The sequence below is a fragment of the Dromiciops gliroides genome, chromosome X, assembly GCF_019393635.1.
Source record: "Dromiciops gliroides isolate mDroGli1 chromosome X, mDroGli1.pri, whole genome shotgun sequence".
Lineage (NCBI taxonomy): Eukaryota > Metazoa > Chordata > Mammalia > Microbiotheria > Microbiotheriidae > Dromiciops > Dromiciops gliroides.
In genome coordinates this window covers 2,573,908-2,587,702 of record NC_057867.1, presented here as the reverse complement: position 1 = coordinate 2,587,702, position 13,795 = coordinate 2,573,908, and the positions used below count along the sequence as shown (strand labels likewise).

The 13,795-nt window shown below is 50.9% G+C and overlaps 1 protein-coding gene across 1 annotated transcript; it reads right to left on the bottom strand.

Moving 5' to 3' along the window:
• Positions 1–563: 563 nt before the first annotated feature.
• ARR3 (arrestin 3) lies at positions 564–8,847 on the bottom strand. The gene is made up of 15 exons (XM_043973958.1): positions 8,831–8,847; positions 8,589–8,619; positions 8,383–8,443; positions 8,185–8,229; positions 6,182–6,381; positions 5,967–6,026; positions 5,704–5,771; positions 5,121–5,256; positions 4,952–5,036; positions 4,776–4,848; positions 3,801–3,938; positions 2,054–2,137; positions 1,724–1,747; positions 1,489–1,545; positions 564–672 (listed from the first exon to the last, which is right to left on the bottom strand). Exons 1-15 carry the CDS (start codon positions 8,845–8,847, stop codon positions 564–566), a joined length of 1,188 nt encoding a protein of 395 aa, XP_043829893.1.
• Positions 8,848–13,795: the final 4,948 nt, after the last annotated feature.

Here is a 13,795-nt window from a genome sequence, read left to right as displayed (position 1 = left end):
AACCAGGCTTTGCAAGCGGAAGATTCAGTAGATTTCCACAGAGACATAGATTGAATCACAGACTTAAGGCTAGAATGGAGTGATCTTTCATTCTGATCCTTCATGCGGGGAAAGTGGCCCAGAGGGTTGAAAGAGTTCAGACCACATTACCTAGGATTCACATGGAGGCCTCAGACTCATAAAGAAGGTCCTGGATATTCTGTTCAGTACAAGCCCTTTGATCATCTTCTGAAGAGAAGATTCAGGGCCCCTGGCCAAGCAGAAGCAGTGTCCCATTACAGTCTGATTTCCAGGGGCCATCCATTGGGCCAGAATCCAGCTCATTCCCCTGTCCACCCACCCCTTGTGAGCCCAACTAATGGCTTCATTGTGTCTTTTTCTCCTCCTTGACCAGTCAATGATGAAGCCCGAAGTGCAGGCCTCTAGTGACATGTCGGCACTCCCTGCCCCTCTTGGAAGAAGAAACACACTCACTACAAGGCAGTTTATTTTATTTGGGCCTTGCTCAATCAGTTTAATGGGGCCCAAGGGGCTACACTAGGGCCAAGGCTCAACAGGCCTACTCAGTTGTCCTCAGCCCCAGGGGCAGTGGTGGCACCCTCTTCCTCAATCTCATCTGGCCCCTGGAGCTTTGGCCATTGCTGAGCAAAGTCTTCAATGATGATATCCTCACTTCTAGAGCAGCAGCCAAAGGATGAGTGAGAAGGGAAGACCCATGCCTTTCCTTCTTCATTGCCCTCCCTCTCATCTCCCAGCATGCACCCCTCCCTCTCCCTTCCTCTTCCCCTTCCCCTTCCCCTCCCCTTTCCCTTTCCTTTTCCTTTCCTCTCCCCCTTCCCCCTTCCCTCTCCCCCTTCCCCCTTCCCTTTCCCCATTACTCCAGCTGTCCTCCACCTATCTGGACTGTGCATTCATTGTCCCCTCCTCTGAAAGACCCTGTTTTCCTCTCCCTGACTCTCCTTTCCCCCCACTCCCAGGTCCCTTTCCCCTCAGTAGGCTGTGAGAGGCAGAGAGAAGCAGGCGAAAGGCAGAGAACCACATGAAGACTGCTTTGGGGTGGGGACTATACCATCCACCATGATTATATTGAAAGGAATCTCCTCCATAGAACAGCACACTAACTCTGCCCTTTCTAAAGGCCAGCCCCTTCCCCCCAGCCTGCCCCTTGGTACCTGGTGGCATCTGCAGCCCAGGGAAGAGCACAGAATTGGAATCATGGGGTCCCAGGGGTAGAGCTGAGAGGTGCTAGACCAGTTCCCTCCTTTGACATTTTCATTTGATAGAGGAGCAAACCAAGGCATAGAGAGGACAAGGCTCTGCCCAAGGCCACTCGGGGAGTAAGGAACTGAGCCGGGATTCAAACCCAGGGCCTCTGACTCTGAGATTCCAGGTGGCCAAGTGCTGGGAAGGCATGCTTCCAACATATTACCCACAACCCCCTCTGGCCCACGTCCACCCGCCAATCCTGAGCTGGTCCCCCAGGGCCACTCACCATAAGATGGTTTGGGATGCATCAGGCTCAAGGGAAGCACCACACTCATGTCACTGCCAAGATGCCCATAATGTGGTCACTGACCTCCTCAGCCCCACTACTGCCCAAGTCGGACTCAGTCATCGAGTGTACTGAATAAGGGAGGCCCTCAGAGCCAGACCCCTCAGTTGGTCCCCGGACTTGCCCCACCATGCATCCTTCCCCTCCCATGCAGCCTTTCTTTTCTCTCACCTGGATGTCAGGTCTCCTAGGATGCTGGGAACAGAAGGTTAGCCAGGGTTAGCAGTTGGGCAAAGAAAAGAGGTACCTAATCTCCTTGGCAGTGAGCAGCTTTAGAGTAACACCCCATTGGGGAATGGAAGTGGGGGACAGTATTTCCCTACTGAGCAGACTGGACTGACTATATATGTGGGGGGGGGAATGAAGATGGGTGGAAGGCTTGTCCTGGGAGGGAGTGGGAAGAAAGGCCCCTGAATAAACTGGGCCAGCAAGGGCGAGAGAGCCAGAGCCCTGTTCTCTGCTCAAGTTCCTCCCTCCCTCCAAGCTGGGCCCTTCACTCACCCTCCACGAGATACAGCTATGCTGATCCTGACTTGGTAGGACACCAGGATCCCCAGCGCCTCTTTGTCTGTGCCAGGCTGAAGGCTGAGAAGAAGTGGTTTTGTGGTTTTTGAGGGGAGAGTAATTGCATTCATTGGTCACCAAATCCCAGTGTTTTTTCCTTTAAAACATCTCTTTCGGGGGCAGCTAGGTAGCACAGTGGATAAAGCACCGGCCCTGGATTCAGGAGGACCTGAGTTCAAATCTGGCCTCAGACACTTGACGCTTACTAGCTGTGTGACCCTGGGCAAGTCAAGTCACTTAACCCCTATTGCCCCGCAAAAAACAACAACAAAAAACTCATCTCTTTCCATTCTGACTGTTGTTGCCCTCCTCCAGGTCTTTGTAACTGCGTGCTTTACTGAGATGGAGACATGGAAGGACCCTCACTGACCTCAGGTGCTCAAGATCACACAAGCAGAAAATGTGTCCCAGGCAGGATTCAAACTCAAGTCCTCTTGAATGCAGAGCCAGTGTGCTTTCCAGCACACTAGGAGGCCTAGTGTCTCTCCTAGGCTCAAGTCCAAGCTCTTCTACCCAACATTCAAGGCCCTCCCCAGTCTGGCCCCCTATTCTAGATGGCAGAGCTGGAAGTGACTTGGGAAGGCAGCCAGGTTCACTGCCTCATTTTCCAGAGGGCCAGAGATGGCCAGGGACCTGCTGAAGGGAAAACAGCTAATAAGGAGCAGAGCTGAACCAGGTATTTGGAAAGGGCCCACTCTGTCATGTGACTATTCCTCAACTTGCTTGGGAAATGGGTCCGTTCCAATCTAGCTGAGGGCAGAACTTCACTGTATCTCCTTCCATCTAATATCACAGGACAGAGTCCTTAAGTCAGTACTGAAGGAGACACAGACAGCTATGTGACATTAGGCAAGTTACTTTCCCTCTCTGAGTCTCAATTTCATTATCTGTGAAATGACAGGGTTGAGGGGCAGCTAGGTGGCACAGGGGCAGCTAGGTGGTGCTGCGTGGATAAAGCACCGGCCCTGGATTCAGGAGGACCTGAGTTCAAATCCAGCCTCAGACACTTGACACTTACTAGCTGTGTGACCCTGGGCAAGTCACTTAACCTTCATTTCCCCACAAAAAACAAACAAACAAATAAATGCCAGGGTTGAACTAGATGTTCTCTGAGGTCTCCTCCAGATGTTCAGATCCTTTGCCTTCTGACATTCTAGAAGATTCAAATTCAACTGAGCAAATGCTTCTTTCTTATGTACTCTGTGCAAGGTCTTTGCAGAGCCCTCAGATTCTCACTGACTGACTAATTGACTGGGGAAAGGGTGGACTCATGAATGAGGGAAGAGACAGCATACCATCTACCTTGGGAGTGGAGTTGGAGGACTAGGGCACCCTGTGGTCAAGTAGGATGTCACAGCAGCTTGGCTTGGACCCTTCCAGGGGCTGCTGCTACCTGTGTCATGGTACTCCATCCCACTTCTGTCCCTTTGCTTTTTTTGCTTTCTTTTTCTCCATTCATCCCCTTCCTTCCATCCTTCTTCCCTCTTCTACTCTTCCCCCTCTTTCCTCCTCTTCCCTGGTGCCCTCTGATGGCCCCAGGTCTGTTGGGTGCCCCCTGGGGGTTGGTATTGGCTGCTACTGGCCCGCAGGAGTAGGGAGGCTGTCGTCCATTTTGTTCTGTGTGTGGATGAGTGGTGCATTGGGTGTCAGTGTTGAGACTGTGAGGGAGCAGGGCCATTCTCACATGGTGCTAGAGGCCAGATTGGTGTCTTCATGCTTAAGTTTGCCATCCAAGGCCAGACCCTGTTTCTGGCGGTTGGCAGCCAGGCTTGGAGTCGCTGGGAAGCTCTTGGAGAAGGTGGAATTGGCAGCTATGGTCTCTCTGTTGGAGGAGGGCAAAAAGGACCGTGGATGAGAGGATAATTCCAGTCACCGGGTGGGTTGGGAAAGGCCCCAGACACTCCTGGACTCTCCTTTCTGGGCCTCAGTTTCCTTTTCTGTACTTTGTTGGGAGGTTCAAATGAGAAAGACTGTCTATATGATTGCTGGAAGTCATGTCTAACTCTTCGTGATCCCATCTGGAGTTTTCTTGGCAAAGATATTGGTTTATCATTTCCTTCTCCAGCCCATTTTACAGATGAGGAAACTGAGGCAAACAGGGTGAAGTGACTCGACCAGGCCCATTTTACATATGTAGAAGCTGAGGCTTAGAGGAGAGCAGTGACTTGCCCAAGATCACACCATTGGCATGTGGTAGAGGGGTAAGAAAACCTAGATCTTTTCTGACTCCCAGAACATGCCTCTTCCCTTACACTGAATGTCCTCCTCCCCCAATAGAAATGTAAGATTTGATTCTAATCTTGGAGGATTCCAGAAGACTCCTGGATGACCCTGACAGTTGTCAAGTCTGAGTTAAGAGGTGGGAGCAATGAGCCCAAGGGGAGAGCCCCCTCTGCCTCTGCCTCTGCCTCTGCCTCTGCCTCTGCCTCTACCTCCCCCTCTCCCCTCAGAGGGTCAGGACATCTGTCAAAATGAGGGCCTTGGATTAGATGCCCTCTTCAGTCCCTTACTCCTCCACATCTCCAATCCTGAGATCTTCCTTTGCTTTCTGGGGCCTTCCCTTCACTTGCTTACCCGCAAGGTCCAGTTTTTCTTAGGCCCCTTCCTGACTCTTCTCCTCCCCCCACGGTGGTCCCCTGTCCATAGCGGAGGTCCTCACCCAAATTCTGCAGCAAACACAGTCTTGGTGTACTTGTCCCCAGAGTAGAGGATGACATTGACAATCTGTTCCACTGTGTGTCGCCACCACGACCGGGAATAGAACAGAAGGATAAAAGCACCGTCTCCTACCCAGGGCCTGCGCCCTGCCCAAGGACGCCCATGAGCAAAGCTCACCTGCCACCTTGATCTTCCTGATGAGCTTGTTGCTGCCATTGTTGACGGCAACATGGATGGAGATGGCTTCCCCGTGGTAGTGAACCTGCAGTGGGGATCAGGGAAGTCCATCAGCAGGCAGGTGGGGAAGCCTGGGAAGCCCTGCTCCCTTCTCCCAGGGCCCACAGACCTCCTTGTCCATCCAAGCTTCTAGCTTCAGGGGGTGGTCAGACAGAAGGAAGTGCCGGGTAGTCTCGGCCCGGGGCCCGGGGCCTAGGTCCAGGGGGGCAAATTGCACCTTCCGAATGATCAGACGTACAGAGTTCCTGGGGGAGAGCGAATTCTGTCAGTGAGCCATTGTTCCCTAGCCCCTGCCAACCTGTACAGATAGGGCTCCTCTGGCCCTTTTATTGTCTTGTAACATAGCCCCCAGTCTAAACCTCCAGAGGAAAGCAGGACAGTCAAAAGAGGAGGAGCAGGGATGTAGGTATAGGTGAGGCCATGGGGAAGGGAAGGCCATGAGGCAGGGGAGGCCAAGGGCCATGGGGAAGGAGAGGCCAAGGGTCAGGGGAGGTAGGCCTGTTTCCTGGGTAAGTGTTGGGGGTGGGGAGGGAGAGGAGTGAATGAGCTGACATTTACTGTCTGTGTTGCCTTGGGCAAATGTCTTCTACTCCCTGGGCCTCAGTTTATCCCTCTGTAAAAGGTGAGGGATTGGCCTAGATGACGTCGAAGGGTCCCTCCAACTCTAAGGCTAGGGTCCTCTGAGCCAGTACCTCTTGTGGATTTTCTCTTCTAAATTCTCAGCATAGAAACATTTCACTTCATAGTCCACTCCACAGGCCTGCAGGGGATGGGGAAGGAGAACAAACACATCTGTCCCCAGCATGAGGCTCTCCCCTCCTTTCATGGGCCACAGGGACAATGTACCAGGTACCCTCAGCTTCCTTGGGTTGGTTCCCCCAACTCCCTGCATCAGTCCCTCTTGTTTTCTCCTACTGTCCCACTGGCCTGTTCCCCTGGGGAAGCAGGGTCTCACCTTTCCAGCATCCTCGGGCCCAGGCTGCAGAGTCACTGAACAGGGTAGATTGGTGGGCAGCTATCACAAGGAGGGGATGTCAGAAGGAGGTCAGCAAATGGAAGGACCAGGGCCTTTCCTCTGTCCCTGCCTCCCCACCTCAGCCTGCCCTCCCTCTGTGCTCAGTGTCCCCCCCCCCCCATGCCCAGTTCTGGCCTCCAGGGCTTCAGGCTCACCTGGAAAGTGAAAGGCTGGGCATTGTCTCCGAGCTTGTGCAGCAGGCCTTCTTGAAGGGTTGTGAGGGCCAGTGGTGCCTGAGTGGGCTCTTTGGGGAACACTTGCAGAGCCTGTACATAGAGGTCTTTGCGGAACGTTAGACCGATCACATCCAGATCATCCCGGCCATAGCGGAAGGCACAAGTCAGTACCACAAACACTGGGAGGAGATGCGAAAACCTGCTATGGAGGACTGGGGGCTGGAGGGTGGCAAGCTGGCCCTGAACAGGAGCCTGGCCTGGCCCAGAGCAAGCCTGGGCCCAGGAACCTGAGTAACTTCAAAGGCCCATGGATGGAATCCAAAGGCCCATGGTGGAGCGCTGGATTTGGAGGTAGAACTAAATTGGTTCGTGTCCTGTGTCCCCACTGGCGAGTCACCTAATCTCTCTGAGCTTTAGCTAATGCGCTATCACTTGAAGTTATAGATAAATGGGTTGGGATCTGTTTCCAAACCAACCAAATCATAGGTCCTTGGCATACCAGAGCAATGTGAGATTGGTGTTATAGGGATCTGGTTAGGCCTCATCTTTCTACTGAAAACGAGGGGTTAGTGATTTTTCAGAATTGGAATAGAAAAGGAGAGGCAGAGCAGGGGGAGGGAGAAATTAGGGTTAGGGTGATGGAGAAGGATAAAGGAAGACATACATACGAGACGGTGGGAGACGGAGGGAGCTTCAATAGACTGGAGGGTAGATAGGAATTAGGCAGGATGTAAATGAAAAGCAAGGGCAGGAGGTGGTGCAGTGCATAGAGTGCCAGGTCTGGAGTCAGGAGGACCTGAGTTCAAATCCAGCCTCTGACACTTCCTAGCTGTGTGACCCTGGGCAAGTCACTTCACCCTGTTTGCCTCCATTTCCTCATCTGTAAAATGAGCCAGAGAAGGAAATGGCAAACCACTTCAGTATCTCTGCCAAGAAAACCCCAAACGGTGTCATGGACAGTGGGACACAACAAGAGGTGAACTAATGTTGGTTGGGTGCTTGGGAGCTCTGGCCAGAAGGTGACATCCTTTGAAATGCTTATTGTTTAGTGTTTATTTTCCAAAGAAAAGTTCATTCTGGGGAGACTATTCTGAAGGCTTTGCAGTTTTTAACTTTGGAAATTCGTTTAGCCTCCAAGTGCATTCGATGCATCAAAGCTGTCACTTAGCCTTAGCTCTCAGATTGTTAGAGGCCATCAAGGCAATTCCCTCATTCCCCAGAGAGGGCTGGCAAGGGCATAGCAGAAGGTCAGAAGCCCAGGCTCCTGACCCCAGGGTGCTCCATACTCTCTCTGGCCTCCTGGAGAGACTTGGGCCGCCTAGTCTCACCAAGGCTAAAAGTTTCATTTAAAACCAACTTTCAACTCATGAATTATTTTCCAAATCAAGTTCAGTTGGGTCTTAGGAGAGCTTATATAGGAAGTAAAAACTCAACCAAAAAACCCTCGAGGAAAACCCCCTAATTGCAGTCCTTGGTAGTGAGCTCTGAGTCTTTGAGCTCAGGTGTTCATTTTCTCATCTGTGAAGTGAGGGGGCTGGACCAGAGGCTCTTTTAGGCATTCCTCATCTCAAGAGTCTTTGATAGCTCTGGGACACGGAGTAGCTCCCACCCCCAGCTCTTCTTCTTTTAGTGGGTGGATCTCTTCTGCTTGGAATGGGATAATGACATCAGCTCACTGGATGAGAAATTATGCTTTCAGTCTCAGCAATGGGATCAGAACATTCTCTCTTTCTACTTAATGACTTCAGGACCTGGGGAAGGACAACATGGTTCCCCATCCCGAACTTCAAAGATACCGACTCAAGGATAGAAAGACATACTCAGAGACATGTGTACTCTCTCTGTGTGTCTCTGTGTCTCTGTCTGTCTGTCTGTCTGTCTGTCTGTCTGTCTGTCTCTCTCTCTCTCTCTCTCTCTCTCTCTCTCTCACACACACACACACACACACACAACCACACACAGAGACACAGACACACTATTACCTTTTCGATCTTTCAAGTACTCAGGGTCAATCAGGACAACACCATCTGTGGAAGTGGATGAGAAGGCTTGGGGAGAGATGCCCCCCCCACGTTGACCCACCTGTCCCCCTCATGTGCTTCCTTCTTTTTTCAGGCCTTTACTTCAGGATCCCTCCCCTCCACCCTATTGATGTCTCTGGCCATTTGGAGGTCACTGACCAATGGGTTCCACTGAGTCTATGTGGTCCACAAAGTCCCGTTTTCCCAGGTAGATGGAAAGCTGTTAGAGGAAAAGACCCTCATATAATTCTCCAAATCACCTCTGTGTTGATCTCCCCACACACAATGACCCCTCTACCCAAACCTCCTTGAGTTCTCTCAGTGATGTACATTGACTTCCCTCCAGTTGGCCTTGGGTCTCTCACCTTCCCGTTGGAGCAGGTCTTCTTAAACACCCTAGAAAATAGGAAACAGGAAGGGTCAGGGTTTGTGTGGAAGAAACAGTTGCTGCTGGAATTAGGGGGAGATGGTAGTGGGAATATACCTGAGAATGAGAGGGCAAGGCAGGGGATGAGAGTGAACAGGCTCACTCACATCAAACATTGTTTGGGGGATATTGATGACTCGGGAGTATGGAGCATGGGGTGGGAGTGTAAGGGTGTCTTACTTGGAGCTGGTGGCCATGGGCTCAGTCTGGGGGCACTTCTGGGGAAGAACTGGAGCTTGTTATCTGTGGCCACCTGTGTGACCTTGGACAAATCACTCCTCTCTGTTTCCTGAGCTAGAAAATGAAGGAGTTGAATGACAGCACCTCCAAGACCCCTTCAAGCACCAACACCCATGACCCTCAGAGACAGGAGGCCTCAAGCAGTTGGCTCCCTGGCACCTCTCCCCGGGCCAGCTCCTGACACCCCCCCCCCGGCAGGATTCTCAGTGCTGGGGGGATGATAGAAGAGTAATAGCAAAGTAGCTACCCGGCACCCCAAGAGAGTGGTTTTTTTTGCTCTGTAAACCCCCTTTTCTTCCTCCCCCACTGTCACAGGCCCTTCTTCATACACACTTTGCCTCAACTTTCCATGTCCTCTTTTATATCGGTATATAAATATGTATACATACATAATACAAGGAATATGTATATAAATATGTATATATGCATGTGTATATGTATACACACAATGGAATATTCCATTCAGGAAAAAAAATATATATGCATATATTTTTCTTGAATTGGCTTGCTTTCTCTCTGTCTATTTGGAGAATGACTGTCCTAATGAGCTGGAGTTTCCTAATGTGAGCTCTCAAGTTGGTTAGGACTGGAGAGGGGAGTAAAGGCTAGAACGGCGCAGAATCTTGGGGGCTTGGGGCTTGTTTCACTAAGCTAAGGAAGTAATCTGGAGAGCCAGACTGTCCAGATCTCAGGGTCCGGGGCTGGGGAGAGAGAGAGAGGGGCAAAGGGAAAAGAAGACACTGGCAGATCACCAGAGGCAGAAGGACCCGGACCTAGGGCAGGCTGTGCTCAGCTGACCCAAAGGCTCTGGGCTGGATGGAGGCAGGCCCCTGTGCATCTTTGTGTCCCTGGGATAGACCATCTGTTCTCAGGCCTCCTCAGGAAGGCCCCAAGCATCTTTTGGCTACTGAGGAAGTAAGACCATAGGCTCACAGACTTCAACCTGGGAGGGCTCTGAGAGGATGGTGGCCCCACCCTGTTTGGCTTATAGACGAGGAAGGAAGCAAAGGTCTAGAAAGGGGCAGTGACCTGTCCAAGGTCACAAAGAAGTAGTAAGAGGAAGTCTACACTCACACCCAGCTCTTCTTGCTGCAAAACCCATTGCTCCCCCCCCCAACCATGTTCCTTCCCTAAGTGACCTCAGTTATTGGAGGCTGGAGGTCCAGGTTCCTAAGTAGTGGTAAAGGGAATGGGAGTAAGGGCCAGGTGCCTCCCTCAGACTCAAGTCTCTTCCCTCTCCCCACCACTGCTATTCCTTTTCCTCCCCAATCCCCAACCCAATGCCTGCCCTCTAGCCCCTCATGCCTAGAAACATCCCCAACAGCATGTGTGGTGCTCACTGGGTCCCAGGGACTGGAGGTTAGGGTATGGAGGGGCATGCCAGGCTATGGTTGAGGGGCCCATGACGGCTACACAAGGTCACCTGGCCTGGGTGTCATCTGGCTCAGCTGGAGGAGGGGCAATTTCCTCCCAGCACCCTCCCCCCTCCCAAACAGCCTCTGCTATGTGGCATTGTCAGACCTGGGTGGGCAGAGGGATGATGGGATAGAACTGGAAGGGCAGGAAATATTACCTGGAGAGAAATATGGAAATCAGGCCAGCCTCCCACTTTGCTTTCACTGCTCTTGGCCATAGTCCTTTTATAGCCTAGGCCCTTGGGAGGGGGCTCTGCCTGATTAGCCCTGGGTGGGGGTGGGGGTGGAGGAGGACAGATAGAAGGAGCATGGCCCCCATAGCACAGGAAATGCGTTGGGAAAGCAGATTATGGGCTAAGAGATTAGCTCCTAGTGGCAGGGGGTGGACAGGGACAGTGGGGCTTTGGCAGCCCCCCTTCCCACACCTCCCCAGTGGCCTCTTTCAGGGTCCTAGGAGGCTCCATGGCCATACTCCTTCCTTTTTCCTGTCCATGCATATTAAGAAGACTCCACCATGTTCAGACTGGGTGGGAGAGGGCATGTGGCACTTCTCTGGGATCTGCAGGACATGCTGGCTGTGACACAGGTGACATGTGTGATGGCACATTTGGCATTGGAGAAGAGGGAAGCACTGGGAGTCACACATCCTGTGGCTGGCACTTGTTAAATTTCTTAGGACCTCCGGTTTCTCATATCTCCGACCAAATTAATAGTCCCAGTAGCCCCTGCCTGCCAGGGGTGTTGTGAAGACCCAGTGAGGTGGATGGATGGATGTTTGAATGCATGCATACATACTGATGGCTTTGTAAGCTTTCAATCAGTTTGTTGATTGATTGCAGCCCTAAATTTGAAGAAGAGGGTTCAAGACAGAATCTTAGGGGACACTCGTGCTTAGGGGGCAGACAAGTTGGAGGGGGAAGACCGAGAGAAGCTAGAGGAGGTCAAAGAGGGTGTGGGCTGAGAAAGGATCATTGTGATGACAAGATCTTTGGTAACCTTGGAGAAGGTCACTTTGAGAGTGGGAGAGCTGGAAGCTGAATTGCAAGGAATCAGGGAAGGAATAGGCAGTGGATGGAGGAGGCTCGGGCTTTTTCCCTAGGAGTTTAGAAGTGACAGGATGGTGAGATATGGGAGCATAGTTTGAGGCAAGGGGAGGGTTCTTTTAAGGATAGGATAGGATGCTTGCAAATGGATATATATATATATATATATATATATATATATATATATATATATATTTTTTTTTTTTTTTTGCAGGGCAATGAGGGTTAAGTGACTTGACCAGGGTCACACAGCCAATACGTATCAAGTGTCTCAGATTAGATTTGAACTCAGGACCTCCTAAATCCAGGGCCAGTGCTTTATCCACTGCGCCACCTAGCTGCCCCCAAATGTATATGCTTGTATATATAGATGTTCGCATGTAAGAATGTGTGTGTGTGTGTGTGTGTGTGTGTGTGTGTGAGGGGGGGGGAGGGGGAACCTGAATCTTTTCTCTTCAGGGCAAGTAATATCTGAGATTCCCAGGTCAGGGGCTGGGCAACTAGAGGGTATTACTTGGAGCATGGTCTGAGAGCAGAAGCCCTTAGCACTGGTCCTTGCCTTGCAGCTTCTTTCTCCATCTGCCAGTCTCCAGGGGCCTAGCTAAGCCTATGTAAGTGACCCTAAGCAGCTCTAGTGCTTGGCCTGATAGAGACAGATTGAGGTTGGAGTTTATTCTTGGCCCTTTGGCCTCCTTAATTGCCCTCACCAGCTCTTCCCATAGGCAGAAGACTGATCTCTGATCTACCTCAGAGCCAAGCTTAACCTGCTTTTCCTGATGGCCGGTATAGGCTGGCAGAGCCCACCCAGCTGGGAGCAGGGCTTTTCTTTTTGTTCTCTTCATTTTTTAGAATGTCTTTTTTTGTTACATTTGGAGTTCCAAGCTGTCTCCCTCCCTCTGTCCCCAGCCCGCATTAAAGAAGGCCAGAATTTGACACAGATCTATATGTGGAACCGTCCAACACTGGTTCTTTCTCTGGAGGTGGACAGCGTCTTCCTTTGCAGGTCCTTTGTGGCTGATTTGAACGATCATGTTCCTCAAAGTAGCTGCCATTCACAGTTGATCATTGTACAAGGTTGTGGTTGTGTACAAAATTCTCTTGGTTCTGCTTGCTTCACTTTGCATTAGTTCATGCAACTCATTCCTTGTCTTTCTAAAACCAACCTGCTCAGCAGCAAGGCCTTCTGCTCTCCTCTCCTAGTACCACCATGACGGAAGCTGGCCAAGATGCATCCAGATGTCCCTGCCCTGCCCTGGGCTAGCCAGAGGAAAGCAGAGACTCCCAATCTGCCAGGACCCACAGTGCAGTGGGATCTGACACTGGACACACGTGGATTTAGGGAGGGTGAAGCAGGCATCTGGACAAGTGCCAAGGAATCAAAATGAACTCAGTGCAAGGCTAGACCTCTCCTTTTGCCCCATAGGTCCACAGGGCTCCCAGTACATATCCCTCCCTCTCAGCTTTGTGTCACATGGAAATGTGATAAGCACATCATCTATTCCTTTGTCTAAGCCATGGGTAAAAATGTTAAATAGCATAGGGCCAAGCAGAGAGTCCTGGGGAAGTACACTAGAGACCTCCTCCCAAGTTGACAGAAAGCCTTAATGACAACTAGATTGAAATCCATCTAGTCATAGTATTACACGGCCCCCATCCTTTCAATCTTGGCCACCAGAAGGGCATGAGCACCTTCGCCAAACTCTTGGCTCTACTCTATGTCAACAAACTAGAAGTCTAGAAAATAAAGGCATTTCTATTTAACGGTCAGTCACTCAATGAGCATTTATTAAGTTCTTACTGTATTCTAGGCATTGCACTAGGCACTGGTATACAGAGCAAGGTAAGAAACAATTCCTGCTCTCCAGGAGCTCCCAATCACACTCTTACAAGCCAATAACTATGTACAAACAAGCTACAAACAGGAGAAATAGGAAATAACTAACAGAAGGAAGGCACATTATAACATTAAGGGAGACTGGGAAAAGCTTCTTGCAGAAGGTGGGATTTTAGTAGGGATTTAAAGGAAGCCAGAAAAGCCAGGGGTGGAGATGAGGAGGGAGAACATTCTAGAAATGCCTGGAAACTAGGAATGGAGTATCTTATTTGTGAAACAACATAGAGGCCAGTGTCACTGTATTGAAGAATATGTGCATGAGTATATGTGTGCATGTGCGTGTGCGTGTGTGTGTGTGTGCGTGTGCATATGTGTGTCTGTGTTTTGGGGGATCAGGTGAAAGAAGACAGGAAAGGTAGAAAAGGGCCAGATTATGAAGGGATTTGAATGCTCCAAAGAGGATTTGATATCTGATCCTGGAGGCAATAGGGAGTCACTGGAGTTTATTGGGTAGGGGAGGAATGATGTCATCAGACCTGTGCTTTGGGAAGATCACTTTGATGGCTGAGAGGAGGATGGACTAAAATGGGGGGGGGACTCAGGAGGCCAGGAG

What these genes read in the sequence shown, in the direction of transcription:
- ARR3 (XM_043973958.1), bottom strand. An exon ending in AGACCTGCTCCAACGGGAAG is followed by an intron (nt 8,444 to 8,588) that starts GTGAGAGACCCA and finishes TTCCTCTAACAG; the next exon opens with CTTTCCATCTACCTGGGAAA. An exon ending in GGCCCGAGGATGCTGGAAAG is followed by an intron (nt 5,772 to 5,966) that starts GTGAGACCCTGC and finishes CATCCCCTGCAG; the next exon opens with GCCTGTGGAGTGGACTATGA.